General features: G+C 38.1%; 1 protein-coding gene and 1 long non-coding RNA gene across 2 annotated transcripts; both read left to right on the top strand.

The window, feature by feature from the left end:
- The first annotated feature begins 6,495 nt into the window (after positions 1–6,495).
- On the top strand, positions 6,496–8,455 carry LOC135462099 (uncharacterized). The gene is made up of 3 exons (XR_010443433.1): positions 6,496–6,559; positions 6,978–7,053; positions 7,928–8,455. It is a non-coding gene; the product is annotated as an uncharacterized LOC135462099 (long non-coding RNA).
- A 1,119-nt stretch (positions 8,456–9,574) lies between these two features.
- LOC135461829 (S-adenosylmethionine synthase-like) lies at positions 9,575–16,979 on the top strand. The gene is made up of 8 exons (XM_064739078.1): positions 9,575–9,735; positions 11,857–11,934; positions 12,161–12,283; positions 12,597–12,709; positions 14,010–14,153; positions 14,336–14,554; positions 14,973–15,155; positions 15,731–16,979. Exons 1-8 carry the CDS (start codon positions 9,600–9,602, stop codon positions 15,965–15,967), a joined length of 1,233 nt encoding a protein of 410 aa, XP_064595148.1. The 5' UTR covers positions 9,575–9,599; the 3' UTR covers positions 15,968–16,979.
- Positions 16,980–19,403: the final 2,424 nt, after the last annotated feature.

The following is a 19,403-nucleotide window of genomic DNA, read 5'->3' on the forward strand; positions in this document are numbered from 1 at the left end:
CAGCTTTGCCTTAAATGCCAGATAATGTTTTGTAAATTCTCAACTCAACATTCACTGATAGAAGCAAGAGAGCAAATCTGGGTGAATCATCCTCCTGTCAGAGCTGACAGATAGACACATATATGGTTTAACAATAATAAAGAAAGCATATCTATGTCTTTTGTTGAATGTAAACTATGATTATAACATGCAACGCAAACATGTACATGTATGTCCCGAGCTAACCATAGTGTCAATCAACCTAAGTTAATTTGTTAATCAGAATATCACGTGATCGACAGTGGAAATTCACTTGGACATTCTCTTCAAGTTTGTCCTGAATGCCAAATCAGACACTTACGAGTGATTTCCATTCAGAAATATGTACAACAATTATGCCATACAACTTATATGTATCTGGGTCTTGGGAATCAAATGAAAATGGCCATCCATGCAGGGCCCGGAAGCTCTGATATTCTAGACGTCCGGAGATCGGTTCTAAACGTCCTTTCGACCAATTAAAGTAAACATAAACACTCAGATCTACGGAGCCTTTAACTTGAAAAATATTGAAAATTTGTGTTCCAAGATGGAGCTCATCTGAACGGGCAGCTAAATAGCTAAAGGGAATTCCTATCAATGCAGCATTGTCATAGAAACCAATAGACGTGCATGTTTTCACTCCGTTTGAAAGCCGAGTTACATTGCCCGATTTTGCAAATTGCACAATTTCAAATACAAATTTTCAATAACGACATGATGATTGCTTTTCCCCCCGAGGTTAAAATATCGGACAAACAAAGGTACAGTGCATTCATCTGTTTGAAGAAATATTTTAACATAACTTAGGTTGGCCCCTATCCGCCGTTTCATACGCCACTGTGTATATACATGCACATATTTATTTACTTATATGATTGGTGTTTTGCGCCATACTCAAGAATATTTCACTTATACTATACGGCGACCAGCATTATGGTGGGAGGAAACCTGGCAGAGCTACATAGACAACTTGACACTTAAAGCTGTCTATTGTTTACCCCCAGCGCCTCAGTTTCAGCCACTCCCAAAACAGCGGCCATCGTATAAATGACAATTTTTTTTTTAGTTTTACATAGGCTTGAAACAACAATTAAAATAAATATAGATAAATTTCGGACAGTTATACATGAAAAAGTGATGTTTGTTATTTACAAAAATGTAGTGTATGTGTATGTCACGTATGTATTAAACTTATAACCAATTATCAGGTCAATCACTGATTTTATATATGCATCACTATTAAGCTCTAAACAGATGTTGTTGCCCATACCAGTTACGTAAACCATATACGGCTGGTATAATTTTTAATCCATGTCCCCAAATTCATCTTTGTATATACATATTTATATACACAGATAGCGCCGCTATGAAATTACTTAATTCGCACAATATGAAGGTAAACTTTATATAGTTCCAGAGGTTAGATCGCTGTACAGATAAATGGCACCCCTGTAATACTTCAGGTGATAAAAATGTGAGAGATTGAAGGTTAAGCTGTTATATGTACACGTATATTATGCACTACATACAGACCTAGAAAATGTTCCCATTACCTGAACTTTCACTCCCGTTACAATGCATTATTATACTCGAGTTGTAGAGTGGTTTAAGTTTAATCCTAACTTAAAATATCTGTTTTCCACCAATTCCATCCTGAAAGGGGACCTATGTAATACAATTTTGCTGGTATATATACGCTAATCTACATCTGATATAAAAACCTTATATATATATCTCACAATAGTCCCGCTGACAACTTGTATATACATGTCATTATAGACAGATAATGTGTGCAATAAATACCGCACTGCAAGAGCTTGTGTAGTTCACATACATGAACTCCCTGCACCCAGTGTCTCACTGATCCGTATGTCTGGTCTTTGTTTCCCTGTAACGGACGTTATCTCTAACATAAATGGCCAAAGCTGGCGCCACATATAAAATTTGGCATCGGTAAGTCCCCGTGCTGGTGAGGGTTCGAATCCACATAGGCCACGCCAAATCGACTCATCAAAACTTCGTCAAGCTGGTTTCCGATGCAGGTCTGCTAAGGTAGTACATACAGTCAAATCGACGTGTGGAAACTGAGTAGCCAACATCCATATTACCTTTTTCTGTTCTTTAATATGCATATATAACAAATCAGTGAGTTGCTCTTGCTCCTTTCAACATGACTCAACTCACAATCTTTAACCCCGCATGCTTCACAAACTCATCAGTCCAGCCTATTTTACAAAGGGGGTGTAATTTACAATATGTAGGTATATATACCTCCATGGTGACACTAAGCTGTCAGTGACGTCCGCGTGACCGTTTGCATAGTCTGACGCTCTTTAAAGACAACTTGTCTTCAAGCAATGCATGGTGTGCATATCTGTACGTTACACATATGAGGGAAGAGTTCGGCCGTAACTTGCCAAACATCGTTGCATGTTTTACACCCTATTAAGTAATAATATAGGACTAAACGAGTTTTGTAATAAACATTTTCATGTAATGCAATAATATTGACTATAACAGATATATGCATTGTTCTGTGTTTATTCAAGCGCTTGAGATTTATTTTTTTACTTGATTGGTGTTATACATGGCATATACTAAATAGTATTTCACTTGTACAATGGCTGTCAGCATTATGGTGGGAGGCTCAAGCGATTACATGCCGCCAACATGGCTTTAATCATATCTCAGACAGTCATTTTGATTACAAGCCATTCCATCACATGGCTGCATGACATAGCCACCTTTTGGCGTTTATTTGTCCGTCTGTCTGTCAGTTAAGAGACCATATTACACCATACCGAAATTTTTTATTACGTGTACACACGGTATGTGTTACATTACTGACGTATTCGGAAATATGCCTATCAATAACGTCATTCACGTTCCAACAATATCCCAACAGTTTACAACGAAGACAGCATGAATGGCTAACCCTAGCATAATTCATACAATTTGCATATAGTAATATAATTTACTTGCCAAACAAATCAGACTGTTTCACACGATACATGTTGTGTACGCGGAGTCACCGTGACACAAGTACATGTGTGCCGGTTTGTGCACAATCAGCCAGACTGGACGCCGTGCTCGCCACAATTAACAAGTATGTACCTCGTCGACAATGTTCACTATATTCATACATGCGTAACCTGGAATTGGGTAGACGTCTCTTTAATGTCTCATACGTGTCACCCCCGCTCCACCCATGTTTCGCGACAGGGTATAGGCCACTACTGAGATTTTTCAGATCACAAAGGCGGCATCCACTAAAAATTCTTTTATGCCCCATTTCCTTACAAACAAACACTTATGAATAAGCACTGCTCGAATACAGCCCACAGTGACGGTTTAGGATCCCTAGTATGAGTGGACGATCTATGTTGATTCAATACGTAACAATGTCATCAGCTTACGTGATTAAGTGTAAAGACCCTCGACCTGGTACGGAGAGGTCAAGTAGCCTATGTAGCTCGCGTGATATTTGAATTGTGTAAATTTCCCCCATCTGGTTATCATTCACCTGAAAGAGATAGGAGGATAAAGATAACCCTTCATGTACAAATGGACATGGGTTGGCCTAGCTATTTTCAGCAATATGCACGAAATCATACCAAATGTTCCATCAAGCGTATAGAACTTTTCCACAAATGAACGTTATTATTTGTAATCAGTCAACCCTACAGACTCTCGCAGTTTCTTTGACCATAGAACTGCGGGGTATGTCCCCGATTATAATTATATACGCAGCCTATATACATGAAGATTGTTTATGTATGTATAGTGCCATGAGAATGACGTCCTCCATCCTGCAGGAGGACGAACCATAGACGCCCCCACTCAGTGACAGAGCATCCATCTGTACAGCTGACCAATATATAGTCTATCAAAACTGCTCTGAACACGCTGATATGCAACCATCATTCACTGGTCCGAAACCTCATATAACCTTTCCCCTATGTATCTTAACATACATGAATGCAAGTCATGACATGATGTGGAATTGTCAGTGGTCTTAACTTGTAGGCCTACTGTTAACTTGTACAGTAGAACGCATCGTTTTGTTCTATGACGTTACAGTGCGTGCTACTTTATGTATGTTTTATGAGCACACGTGCACCGATAGCTGTGACGTAATAAAGGACAGAACAAATGAGTTCACAGCTTTGGACCCTCTTGATGCAGAGGTTTGAAAGAGTTTTACAAGTTCAACATTCCTCAACCTTTTCGCTCCACAAAAAGTATAATTTTTATCAGGCAACACTGAATACCGGTAATCCCTTCAGAATATGCTTGAATAAACCTGCAAATCAACATGCGAAAAGGTTGAAGAATTTCAGTAAATATGCCTCCAAATCTCTCAACACATACATGTGCAGGAATAGAGTTGGCTGAATATAAATAGTAGGCCTATATGCTACAGATGTATGTGCCTAGTCTCGTGCAGAGACCTATAGGCCCCTACATACAGCCCTAGGTCAGAGCAATGGTTTAGCTTGAAAAATGCGTTTTAATTTAAAGGAACATTTGAAGCACGTCTTCATTGTTAGTGAAGCATAGATAATAAAAATTTACGCTCGATACACGCTTAAGAAAATAGGGTGTTCCAAAGGTTCTTTACAGTGGGCATGGTTATTCAAACAACCTTTTCATGAAAATAAAGCAGTTGGCCAGTGTAAAGGTTCTTCGTCGTAGCTTAAGGTTCTTCAGGATGAATGAAAACGCGTCTCATTTGATCAAGTTGCTGAGCATGATCGTCTGCAACATAGCCTACCATTTCTGACGAAGACAGCCATTATCGAACGAAATATTTGAAATGCCGCGCGACTTTTGCCCGCCCCATCTTTAGGAAAGTACACTGTAAAGTTGTGGGCTTAGGAAAGTACACAACTCTCATGCCTTGAGCTTCCATGGGATCTTCATATGGTGAAAAAAGAACATCTTTCAGTTGTTATTTCCTTTTTAACACTTGGATACTAGCAGGTAAATATATTACAACTGCTATACAAGCTACACATTCAATTATTTCTAGTGATGTGACTTCAGTGCGCTAGAGGCAACATAGGGAAATGTCGCACCCTTTTCACCTATAATCTTACAGGTACATTTACATAACACCAACGTGTTAAAGACCCTGGGGGTACCCCTAGAGGGTAACCCAATTTGCTCTTTCATTTTACATCGGAACTATGTAACTCCATGAAAACTGAACAGTTTTAAAATGCTTAATTTGAGTATCAAAATAGCCAAATGAACAGGTGGTTGAACACAAACGACAAATGAGTTGCATGAATGTACCCCCTGGTACTGCCGGACTCGGTACCGTACCACACCAACTAAGGTTCACATGGCTCACAGTGCGTCAAAGAATAGACCGAAACGTCGACGGTCACCGTGTACATCAATGATTCATGTCCATAACCACATGAAATTCAAATTACCCGTAATACAACAATATGACGCAGAAAGCACATTATATACTACTAATTATGAAAACAATGAAAATAGTGCTAACTTCAACATATCTGCAAAGTACTGTTTTATCTAGTATCCAGCTACATGAAAATCATAACATCATGTGATATGAAAGACATTTTCATGCCACTAACTTTAACTTCACTCTTACGGGTGATTATGACATCAGATAGGAAAACAACAATATTGGCTCGATCGTCGTTTCTGACAAAAAACAGTGTACCGTGACTAGTACGAAAAATCACCAAAACAGCTGGTGTTACCAACTAAATATGCTCTTCATTCAACAAAGTGATATCATTATGAAGTCGCAAAGGAAAACAAAAACCGTGCCGGTAACAACAATTTCTGTAGGCCAATAACAACAACCTTTAAATTATCGTCACAATTAACTCTTGCAGGGCTAGCGTGCATCTAAATGCCACTGATAAACACGAGACATTCACAAAAATCTGTACATATTAAGACAAACTTCTTACTTACATGAAAAATCCGCAAGCTTGACAAACAAATTAGTTCGATCGCCGCTGACCTGACTGTCAGACAGTGACTTCGCGGAGCACCACACTTCGGATGATTCCGGTCAACTTCGGGAAAGTAACCCTGGGCACCACATAACTGTGCACATTTGTTAGACGACATCGGTGGCGACTGATTACTTTCTGGTCGGTAAGTATAATATAATTGTGTTACATCACACAATTCATCATGATCTTTGTTTTAACTGCTTCAGTAACGTTGATAAGATAAGTTTCGTGATCAACATTCATCTCTGGTTGTCTGTAGAGTGTTGCAGGTGTTTGAGAATCATATATTATGTGATTCTGCATAAATTCGCTGTGACCACATTCTGGTTCGTAGAAAGAGATACAATTGTTACTGATTGCGTAAAAATAATTCTATGCTGAGAAAAAATTATTTCACGGTGTGAACGTACCTTTGTACATTTATACTTTAATTAAGTTACTTCCCCTGAGCTATTATCTCCCTTTCTGCCTAATGGGATTAAACGCTTTTCACACATTTGCAGAACTTTTTTTAGGCCGTTTCGTCGGGCTAAAAGGTAAATGTTTTCGTGTAACTTTGCCCTAAGTGGATCATTCCATAGCATTTGCTATTGTTTTAGCATTCTAATTTTTATCCTGTATCGATGACGCGACTATCTGACTTCGAAAATGAAATGGGATTCGTTCATAAATGCCAAGGGTGGAGGGAGGATATCTTATATGGCATCTTTACTGCCTTCGTTGTATGGAAATTGCTCATATAGTTAATAGCCAGCCGTTGCACACAACGAAAAGTAACACAACAAATGCGATTTGATTTGTTGAGGGAATGTTCAGTTTTCTGTGTTTAAAGATGTAGACAAAGTGTCTCGTTTTTGAGCAGTTGCGTTGGCATCGAATTAAAATGCCTTTTGCAGAGAACTGTAATTTTAAGAATATGTATTTCAACATTAATTCCTTAATCTATTTTTTCAGGTACCCGGCAGAACAGACAGGATGAGGCCTTACTGATGTAAATGAAATTCCATATTATAAACTAAATCGGAAATAGGTAAACATTTCAGGAAACTTTCCTTTATCTGCCTTAAACACATGACCCAAGAAAAAATTGCCCCTGTGCTACTTTTTTTAATACTATAAACTGGTGCATAAATTTTATAGGTGAATTTCAAAGAAATACATTATTCTGATAATGCTTGTGCATTTTCCCTTAGTTCTGTATTTTGTTTGTTCTCTTTTTTTTGAATTTGTATTTCAGTATTAATTCCTGAATCTATATTTCCAGGTACCTCACAGTGCAAGGCTTTCTAGAATTTGTAACTATTGCAGAAGTTACAAAGCCTGAAATGAAAATATGTAAATCATTTGAGAGCTGATTTCCTCTGGCTTCCATAAGTTTCAAATAAAGCTGCATACCTTGATGTGCTGCATTTGCATGTTCATGCAAAGTCTCGCTGTATTTGCGTCTTCTTATAATAAATGCATTACATAAATCAAAACTGAACATTGTTTGCAGCAGCTGCATTCTTAGTTATTGTCTAAACGAGACCCTTTATTCTGCATGCTCTCTTCAACCATGACCATTTTACTATCTGTAATTTGGCAACAAATCATAATAAGGAGTTTTCAATAATAAAAATTGTTACAGTGATTTAAACATAGTATGGGAAATATTTTGGTGCAGTCACTAAAGGTTGGGCATATTTTTTATTCATTATTGTTCTCAGTCTTATTTTGAATCTACTTTGTCGTTTGAATACTACTAACCCACTGTACTGTGTTAAATGCATAGATGTATTCTTGCAGTTGGTATACTTACATGTACCCCTATGTGTTTTGGGGTTATAGATATACATGTAGATGTATTGTTGAACTTGGTATTTTGTACATATAATTTTTGTCTGTTTTTTATTTTTTTATTTCAGTATCTCTTATATCTGATCTGTTCTGACCTGTGCCAATGGACAAAATGCATGCCAACAAGAGCAAACCTTGAATACAGTGGTGAAAGTTGCTCCATGAAGACATCCTGGAAAATGTTTGATATAACAAATATATGGTGACTGGATTGTGTGTAACTGTAGTTAACATCCTGCAACTTGTTGGTCCACAGAAGTTGCAGAGTTAAGCACCTGGTCTGGTGTTAATGACCAACCTCTATTTTGGATTTCAAGACCTTGTCGGAATTAATCACAGTGATAGTAATATATTAAAGATTGAACTGAAATGGGCCATTTCTTTTAGTCTGCTCAAGCCTCATCGTCAAGTAAAGCCTGTGAAGGACGTTTATGAGTAATCCTTGTGGGGTCACCTTACAAGAGACTTGATGCGATGAACTGTTTGATGATTGGCTAAACTGATTTGGTTACAGTGATGTATACATGGGTGTGTGTACATGTACTGCTTTCAATATTTTCTGCATGCAATTAAGTATATAATAAAAAACAAAATTCCACAAGAAAAATTTGTGTTCATAAAATATTGCTTCATGTGTAATGTTGGTTTTAACACATTTAAATAGTTTCAGAGCTTTAAATGATATTAGAACAATTTGTCTTCCTAAAATATTGTGACTGCTTCATCTCGCTGAGCAGATAAAAATCGTGTCATGAAGAATGTTTTAGATGGAAAGTCTATTGCTTATCCGGAACGTCCGGTTTCCTCTACCCACAAAGGTGATTGCAACATATAATTGCAGTGATTTAAACAGTCTTGCATTTACACTGTACACTGTGTCAGAGTATTTGTTTGTTTATTAATTTAGTACCAGCAATATAAAATTTCGTTATAAAGTCTTTCCTGAAATAAAACTTGAAATGAATAGAAACACTCAAGAAACTTTTCTTGCCTGGGACAGAAGCTGGTGTTGCTGTGCTAAGTAACTATTTTAAGGTCTATAAAATTATATAATCTAACTCATGATAAAAGTATGTAAAGTTGGGTATGTTTATCTTAAATGCTGGTGATGATGAGTGGAGCATAAAGGTACCCGTATCGGTAGGCCAGTTCGCTGCTTGCCTTATAAAGAGCTTCACGTATTGAGAGCAGGTACATATAAAATGATATATGCATGAATATAATACGTTCACTCTATATCTCTCTAATGACATTTCAAAAAACTGAATGAGGAAATTTTCCATCGACGTGAATTTGTTATCATCCTTCGAAGATATATTTGTCCCAAACTAGTTTCTATGACCTAGAACTATCCTGATCGGGAAAATCCATTTTAGCAAGTTACAATTTGTAAATTATTCATCCCGTTGCTCAAATTAAGATCAATTTGCCATGAATGTAGCCCTGTGTTCTTTTTTTAACTTTTCACTATGTTTATTTTCATAACTAGTTATTGTATTTAATTTAATTTCAAAAACCACATGAATCACATATGACTCGTGTTATTGTGATGTCCAGGTATGGTGTGTGAGGAAGGCTCCCCCATTTCGATAGACGAGTCCAAGCAACGCCATATTTAGCTTAGACCAATCAGAATGATGTATTCATCACGTGACCTACAATAGAGTATAAATATCGCGCATTACCCTCTGTCGTCCTCTTTTCCATTAGATCTCTATTCGGGCAGGAGAACAGATAACCATGTCTAAGCCAATAGTCAACGGTGTGAATGGGGACCATTATCAAGAATTCCACCAGCATTATGCAGAAGAATGCAGCCAAGATGACGTTGGGACATTTCTGTTTACGTCAGAATCGGTCGGGGAAGGACATCCAGGTAATTTATGATTTAGGCCAACATCGCCTGTTTCTGTCCAGTCTAGTAGCAAGGTGCGATCTATAACAAAAACTACAGCAAACATGGCGACCAAAACACGTGGGTTTGTTATCGAAAGCCACAGTATCTATCAAAGGAAGACAGGCACTTGAAAAGACAACAAGAGTGTCAGATTTTCCTGTCTATTCTATCAGCAACACATCATCAGATTACTGGATAACAATGATTGTTAACATGAACGAAAAAGAATAACATTAAAAACACTAATGGTCGAGAGACAGTGTCCATTTTCCAGTGATCAGAAGAGTGAATGCTTTTGAAATATAAAAATCTAAAAAAAAGTTCATGTAAATCCCGTCAGGAAGGGAAATACAACAGCTTTTAAAGGCGTCTAAAGCATCAACACAACTGCCAAACATACAAGTCTGATCGTGCACAGTTATTAGAAATCAATTTTACTCTGTCCTTGTGAACCCTAGCCCTTAATTTAGAATTAATAGATCAAAGGGAAATTTTAGAAATAGCTGTGACATGTTGAAACGGATTGATGCAGCTTGGTGTAGGATGTAGCTGGGAAATCTTGATAGGCATGTTTGTAAGTTGCTTGTTTTTCTGCAGAGTTACAAATTTTGTTCACAAAACAATCCACTGGTGTAAGTCGCTTTCACATTTTAGACGGATGCTAATGTTTTAATAGAAATGTTGTGAGGTGTCGCTGTGTTGTGGTGAGTGTAGTGGTGCGCATTCTGAAATGAGAATGTGGCTTATTCAACAGCCATTCTGTGAGATGGCCTGGAAGCATGTGATCTCCCTAGTAACAAATGGCATGGGTGAAGAAAAATTACCTAGTAATATTAGATCGTAAGAAAATGGCTATTTATGAATTGTTGTCAGCGATAGTGTATTCGTAGGATTGGTGTAATGTTTAACTTTTCAAATGGTAGAATATTGTTGTAGAGCTTACGCAATATTTTCTTGTACAACCAGGGCTTACTGATAGTTGACAAAATGGCAGACATGGGCCTTTTTTCCTAACCTTCAACATCGGGTATTTTGTTTTCAACCATGCTGCTTGACAGAATATTCTGGTAGTGTAACTTTTAACGACTTAACCTCTCAAACAATGTGAGAGTTTGGAAACAGGAATAAAGGGAAAGTACCCAAGTAGGTATCCACCTCTGTGGCTAAAGGAACATTGCCTGGCTTCAGTTTGAAACATATTTTATTCATATATGTGATCAATGGGATCATTTCGTTTTTGACTGTCAATACCCGAGTCTTCCCATCAATTATTTAAAACTGAAACTTCAAAAGTCAGACAGGGAATGCCTGTGCTAAAAAAAAATGCAAGGGACTTGGCCTGGAATGCTTAATTAGCGTGTTTTATTGTTGTAGAGTGACAGTTACACTAACAGATATTGTTACAGAATTTAGCATAACTTATTATACGCATGAAGCATTCAGCAGTGTCGACTGTATTTGAAATTATAGTTACTGTCATTTTGTAGTAGCTCTATAGTCAAGACCAGTATTTCTATTAAGCGGAAGTGCAATTGTTTTAGTGCGATTCTGTTGTGCTGAGTGGCGATTTGAAGCTGTGACTTTTGCATATTAAGCCTGCAATTTTATACTAGATCTTTCATAAGGAGCTATATCGGTTCTTTCCTCCATAAATAGCTCAACTGTTTAAAAAATCCTGTGAGGTATTTGTTTTACAGTGTGGCTTTTGTAGATTGTGTAAACAGGATTGCATGTTTATGTTAAAGACAACTTGCTGAGCATCTTGAGTATGGCATAAATGAGCAATCAAAGGAATAAACAGAAGCCAGATGCCACCGCCCATATTCGCTCCATATGTGGGAAATATACTTGTTGAATCTGAAAACAGGAAGAACATGTTTGCTTAATGATGCTGTGATTTGTTTCTGGTCAGTTGTTGTGACAACCAAAAGCCAAAAGGTTTGTATGAATCCTTTAGGTCTGTAGACAGTATGTAATATTGCTCCAGATAGCTTTTCAACCTCTTTCACACCAAAATCTTGGACAAATTGTGTGTAGGTGAATTTCTTCACATATGTATAGTGTTAATGTTTTTTCTTTCTTTTTTCTTCTGGCTTTCAGACAAAATGTGTGACCAGATAAGTGATGCTATCTTGGATGCCCACTTGAAACAAGACCCAAATGCAAAGGTTGCCTGTGGTAAGAGCCCACAGTTTTAAGTTCTTTACTTTCCTCTGTCAAATTAGGAAACTTCTTGAGTGTGAATCATTGATTTTAAGTTACTGTTTTTTTGTGCTTAATACTGCATAGACCATTACAAACTTGGATTATGTTCAACTTAACAATAGATGGGCCTATTTTGTGTGTGGATGTTTTTATGGTTAGATAACTTCATACAACAAATTAGAATCCATTTTGATTACAGAGACTGTGGTAAAGACAGGAATGGTGTTAGTGTGTGGTGAAATTACTTCCAAAGCTGTAGTAGACTATCAGAAAGTAATCCGCGACACGGTCAAACAAATTGGCTACGATGATTCACGCAAAGGTAAGCCTGATACTTTTGCAATAAACATCTGAAAACTATATATTTTTTGTGACATACAGAACTTTCATATTGTTTATAATTTGACAATTTTATTTTTAAATATTTCACATAATGTAGGCACTTTTATTGTGAACAACATTGCATATTAAGATATTGAATTTTCAGCTGTCTTGAAGTGTTCCATTTGCCATCATCAAATAAACTTCTGGATTCACAGCTTTCAGTAGAATTATTTTTGGGTTTGGAAAATGACAAGACATGACAGTGATTGCTAGTGGGCATTCATTCATTCTTTCCTACTATTTGTTGCCAGGCTTTGACTACAAAACGTGCAATGTCTTGATGGCAATTGAGCAGCAGAGTCCAGAAATAGCTCAGGGAGTCCATGTTGGTAGAAAAGATGAGGAGATTGGAGCTGGAGACCAGGTTAGTGTTGCACATCTTTGTATGAAGTACAACATGACAGTTACACTATACATGTATAGGAATGGCCAACCTATCAGTGTCTGATCTGCAGGCAGAGTTTGGGACCTCTAAGCTGAACATTGGCCACCCTGTCAGGGACTGATCTAGAGGCAAAGTTTGGATTTTATGTTGAGGAAATGGAGGGAAAAAATTTTTGTCCAGGCTACGATGGCAAAAGACCACCAGGGGAAGCTGTATGGGTGGAAGGGATTTCTGTAGGAAACCATTTTTAGGAATTTCTGGAAGTTTTGCAGATTTAGCACTGAATTTTAAAACTGATGTCTGTAGACATCTTCATTCTCATAATCAAATTGTTAACTGTGGGTTCCTAGTAGTCGTTTTCTAAAGTACCACGAACTGCTTACCTATGTCTACTGCCTGTGTGCTTAGGAATGCTCACCCCACGTGCATTCAGGAATGGTCAAGCTGTGCATGTTTGAATGTGGTCAGCAGTAACCTTTGTCAGCAATCTCTCTGCATAGGCTAGCATTGTTTTTGAAACCTTAAAGATCCTATCGGAGCAAATCCATTTGAATTTATGCTAATTTAAAATAGCCCTAATAATTGCTTTTCACAATTATAACTCTTTCAAACTTCAGATTCATTTTAACACTGTAAATAGACACACAAGTCTGATGTTTTAGGACAGGCTATAATTTGAGTTATTCTCAGCAAAACAGAAACCTTGTTTTGATAAGCAAATACAGATTTTTGGGGGAAAAATTTTATCTGCAAGCATACTGCAGTATTCACGGGGGCCAAATGTAGTGGGTAACTCCACCCACAATAAAATTGTTTGGGTTCTCCCTAAGATTAAGTGAAGGGAATGATAAAACTGAGGGAGACATACTTAAAAAGGAAATTTTATAACTGGTACTTAAAGGGATACAGAATTGACACTGATTGGCTGCCAGTGGAGATAGACTTTTCTGGGTTGGATCTTCCAGCCATGGTCATGCTTGAATAAATGTACCATAACTAAAATTCAGTTTAGGCATGACATAACCCAGACTGGCCTATCTCTCACGCCAACCAATCAGAATCGATTGTTTCCCTTTATGGCTTTGCATTGGTATAATTTTGTTTTGTGGTCATTCAGGGATTAACACAGATGACCAGTAGACCAGCATGCAGTGTAGAGATAGATTAGGAGGCATTGTATGCTGAAGAGACTGCTGCTTTACTGCAGAATATTTTGTTTAGCTTAATTATGGCAAGAAGGTTCAAAGGGATTGAATGTTGTTAAACTAAATTTTGACAGGGTCTGATGTTTGGATACGCTACTGATGAGACGGAAGAGTGCATGCCCCTGACAGTTGTACTTGCACACAAACTCAACGCTAAACTGTCACAACTTCGCCGAAACGGTGGCCTCCCATGGGCCCGTCCAGATACTAAAACCCAGGTATGTACCCTATCTGTTTATAGGATATCTGTCTGTGGAACATGTTTGTCTTCCTGTTCTTCATAATCTATTCGAATGTATGCTACCAAGTAAAAGAAAACACCTTTCGCTTACATTATGACTAAGTGTTAATTTATCTGTTTAAATGTTTTGATAACCCCTGTGACTCTCTTTTCCAACAGGTAACTGTGGAATACAAGTTTGAAAGGGGAGCCTGCATTCCTATACGTGTCCACACCATTGTAATCTCTGTCCAGCATGATGAGGAAATAACGATGGAAGAGGTGCGCGAAGACTTGATGGAGAAGGTGGTGCGCACAGTTGTGCCAGACAGATATCTAGACTCTCGCACCATCTATCATCTCCAACCTTCTGGCAGTTTCGTTATTGGAGGACCTCAGGTTAGAACCTACAGCATCAGGTGCACCGCTGACTCACATAAAAATATATTATTATCTTGAGCAGAGGCTTACCCAGAGATCCGTGCACCCCTCTTTTGGACGGGGAATTTTTGCAGTAAGCAGGGGAGAAAATCTGAAGACTGGTTAAGACCAGCGGATAAAAATTTGTCTTCACAATAGTTTACAGCCTAGTAATTAAATGACATTTATGTACAACATGTTCCCAGGTTGTTTAAGCAACCGAATAACAGTTTTTGAAGTAGTTGTCAGTTGAAATATTAAATTTACAAAAACCTCCGGCCTCCGGTCATCTCCAGACTTTTCCAAGACCATCTGGAGAGCTACAATAGTGGCAGTTTTTCGATCTAGACTAAGCCACTGATCTTGTGTGTATATCTACTTGTGTTGTGGGCTTTAGGGAGATGCTGGTCTGACAGGCAGGAAGATTATTGTGGACACTTATGGAGGGTGGGGCGCCCATGGGGGTGGAGCATTCTCAGGAAAAGACTTCTCCAAAGTGGATCGCTCTGCAGCCTATGCTGCTAGATGGGTAGCCAAATCTCTAGTAAAGGCTGGACTCTGCAGACGAGTGATGGTTCAAGTAAGTTTAGTAATCTGTAAACCTAAGTAGTTCCTAAAGATTAGTAATCTGTAAACTTAAGTCGTTGGTAAATTCTAAGATACATGTAGTTTCAATTGGAAATAAGACAATGAAAGTTCAGTAATATACATGCATCAAAAGATTCTTGAAAATCCCAATGTCTTTTGCTATTTTTATAATCCCATATAAGGGGGCCTCTGTGGCTCAGTTGGTTAGCGTGCTAGTGCAGCGTGATGACCCAGCAATCTCTCACCAATATGGTCGCTGTGAGTTCAAGTCCAGCTCAAGCTGGCTTGCTCTCCGGCCGTACGTGGGACGGTCTGGTTGCAACCTGCGGATGGTCATGGGTTTCCCCCGGGCTCTGCCCGGTTTCCTCCCACCATAATGCTGGCCGCCGTCATATAAGTGAAATATTCTTGAGTACAGCGTAAAACACCAATCAAATAATAAAAATAAATAAATATAATCCCATATAAGAATTTACATACTGGGCGCTCAGCATTTTGGCAGCAAAGGTTCTGTTCTAAAGGTTTACATTTTGGCCAAATGACAGATATTCCTCTTCCATTTGGTAGATATCGTACGCTATTGGAATCGCAGAGCCGTTGTCTATCACTGTGTTCAGTTACGGAACCTCCAAGAAATCTGAGAAAGAACTTCTGCAAATTGTGAAGAACAATTTTGACCTACGTCCAGGAAAAATTGTGGCAGACTTAGACTTACGACGACCTTTCTACCAGCGTACAGCTTCATATGGACACTTCGGTCGCCCTGAATTTTCCTGGGAAGTGGCCAAAGAATTAAAACTTTAATCGGACTCCAGTATTAACTGAGTGGATTAACTTGATCCAAGACCAGATACCTTATGGAATCAATTTTATGTTTATCTTAATGAACTTTGAAATTTTTATTATAGATCATGATGTGGAAAGAGTTTATTAACTGTTTAAAGACGATACTCGCTTTCCCAGTGGGCCACAGTAGATGCAAGGGCAGTGCGACATTGATGGTAGGCTCCTCAGATAGTTGATTTGTCTGTGGACAGGGGGCCGTAACTGAAAAGTTATTTCCCCTTACTGCTTATCCGTCTTGCTCTGCTCTTTCTCGCTACTGCAAATGTGCATTTTCTGCAGGGTTTTTGTATGCACATTTGTCTTGTGTTTATGGAAATTTATTGGAAAAGAGCACTATTTATAAACACTCGGGCTCGCTGACTTTGAGTAAGATGATATAACTTTATGTAATGTGATGTAAGGTACATTCACCATGCCCAATATCCATCAGCATTTGTTGTTTTAAGCTTGCGAGTTGTATATAAGTATATATATGTGAACGTTATGTATATATGAATATATATTTTTGTCATATTAGAGTATGAAGGTATGTATAGTCAAGGTTTTGACACCTTGTATTCATTATTACTGGCTAGCTTTATGTCATAGCTGAAAGCTTTCATTTGGATAATTTCAGGTGTTCATCTATAGATTTGTGGAAATTTGACTTGGTAAAGTTACTGGAGAGTTCGTGTATAAAATGTCCTTGGACAATTTTGCCAGTGCAGTCTCTTTTTGTATTGTATTTTAACGTTTTGATCATGGTCATCAAAGCAACGTGGCTCAATTTATGATGTACTCTAAATGTGGAATTTGTGATTTTTTTTTTCTTTGTTTTAAACTTCACTTGGGCTGACTGGCTATTCTGTCTGCTTAATTTTTAATTTTGTACATGAAGGCTTATGGAAAAACACCTGGGACTTGTTTAATCCATATACCTTTGTTTTGGGTGCATTACATAAGATGAATAAAAGAAAAAATCATGATCTGGCTTGTGTCTCGCTTTAAGTTGATAATGAGATGTAGCCAGTTTCTAACGATATAAAGATGTGATTCTGCTCCAACGTTGGCCTAGGGATTCCTTGGGATTGTCTGAAGTGAAGACACCATACATGGAGGGGCGAAACGAGGACTGCTGCACATGTCACATCTTCGAAGGTTTACAGGTGCGAATTCCTTCTGGAAAACATGGGTATTCCGATGAATATGGCCAGTGGAAACAAAGCAGTGTTGCCAGGATCTCTTGCTGTAAGCTAGACGCAGTGGTCACACGTGCATGCCAGTCTACATGAATTAAGCCAGAGCTTAAATAATTTTGAAAGTTTAAGTGAAAAATTCTCGAGCCCAAATACAAGTAATTAAATTAATATATTACCAGCCTGATGTGCATGGGTTAGAGGTCGCCAGAGTCCTAGGTGAGACAGCTTTCGGAAGTTTGAACCAGGCCTTTCTGATAGCCGAAACTCGTTCTGTGGCCTTTTTAAATGCAAAGCTGTGGCAGTGGTGCGTAAAGCGCATGGTCACGCCACATATCTCTAGATTGTCATGAAAGATATACCAGGCGCAGATTTCGACAACTCTGTAGAACGCGCCCATAGAGTGACCGAAATAATGGTAGTAAGCCAAGATAATCTGCGTTTTCATCATTTTCATATTTTATTTTATGAAGATTAGTCAGTTTTGCTTTCTTTATATCTAAGTATTTTTAATTTGATCTGATGCCTCTGTAGGCCTACCAGCTTAGGGACAAGTTGGCTCTGAGATCGGTTGGTCATATAGACATTAAAATTGCATTTCTGAAAGCTAAGCTGGAAAGAATTAAACAGATATTGGATCTACCGGACAAGTATCCTGTTGAACAGGCCTACTTTAGGAGTCAAATTAGCCAAACGCAGTTCTCCCTGTTTAAAGCCTACCTATCAATCATCTGAAAACACTGGGACTTATTACTTTTCCAGTAATAATATATAGTTGATAGCAACGCAGCCATTTGTAGTATTTGGTGCAGAATGGTTTTATACCTTTTAATGGTCTATACAGGCTGCGAATGGGTTCACTGCATCTAAACATGCACCTGCTACCTGCATACAAGGATAACGAAACAATTTATCAACTGCATCGTGCATGCGTTCTTAATTCCCAGGACCACATATAGGCTTATAGTGTCCGATATTGATCACATATATTTTACGCTTGCAGACATTTTTTAGGGGCAAACAGCAGATTTAGGGCAAAGAAGAAATTCTGTCTAACGGCATATTGCGCCATGGTCTGGAGACCAGTTAGCAAAGCAATGGGCAATTTGTGCTAAATCGGGATAACGATCAGTATATGCGATAAGTCACAAATTGATTCCTGGTTCAGTTCTGATACAGAATTACCACAACATTGGAACATTGCGTTCGTTGAAGGCCACTTACAGCTGTCTTCTACCACATGTGGATACGTGGCCTTACGTCATGTTTTTAATTGTCAAAGGTCGATGGTTTCCCCTAGCTATCCCCTGGTTTCCTCTACCCATATACACCTGACCGCCAGTGTGAGAAATTCTTCAGATTGGCGTTAATCATTTACTTAAATAATGTATATGCAATATACATATACCGGAACTGTATTTATACAATGGTCAAAAGAAAATCAACTGAATATACCGCTATAACTACTATGTACGGGACCGCGGAAGGAACTTATAATAGCCAATGAGGAACCTTAATTTGAAGTCATGTATCATCATGTTTATTTGTTGGATGAAATAATACCCCCACGTTGGCAGAAGAGTATTTCTATAGTCCCTTTTCAATGACCAATAAAAAAGAAATTAAAAATGTATTTCTCTAATTCCGAGGTTCCGTAGTTCCCAGGTTGCAAAATCAAAAATAGTTCAGTTCAGTTCCGCTAAAATTCTGACAGCGATAATGTTTACCGAGAACTTGGAAGTTTGACTATATACCATCATCATGCCATTATATAGAGGTTGTCCAATGAAATTCATTGGATGGTGAAGTTTTAACACCAAAGTGAAAGTTTGAAAGTCATCTTGATATGTACACAGCGTTGTTTAAAGTTGACATGCATTTTGAGTCTGCTCTTCAAAGGAATGTGCCTATTGCCATACAATAACCTTCAGTGGATTTTCAGTAACCTGACAGTAACCTTCTGGACCTGACATGCATCCACTCTTTTGACCGGTACAATAATTAATACAATATTGGCCTGGCCTATACTGGAATTATAACTTTTATCACAAATAAAACAGCATTTTTGTCCCTGGTGTCGTCATATTGGAGGTCTAGATACACGCATGTGACTGTCATGTCTGTAGGCCTATTCACAGCCGACACTAGGGTGTATATATGCCTATATAGCTACACGGAAAGGTAATGAGCATATAAGTAACATATAGCCTATACTGGTA

The sequence above is a fragment of the Liolophura sinensis genome, chromosome 1 (genome assembly GCF_032854445.1).
Source record: "Liolophura sinensis isolate JHLJ2023 chromosome 1, CUHK_Ljap_v2, whole genome shotgun sequence".
NCBI lineage: Eukaryota > Metazoa > Mollusca > Polyplacophora > Chitonida > Chitonidae > Liolophura > Liolophura sinensis.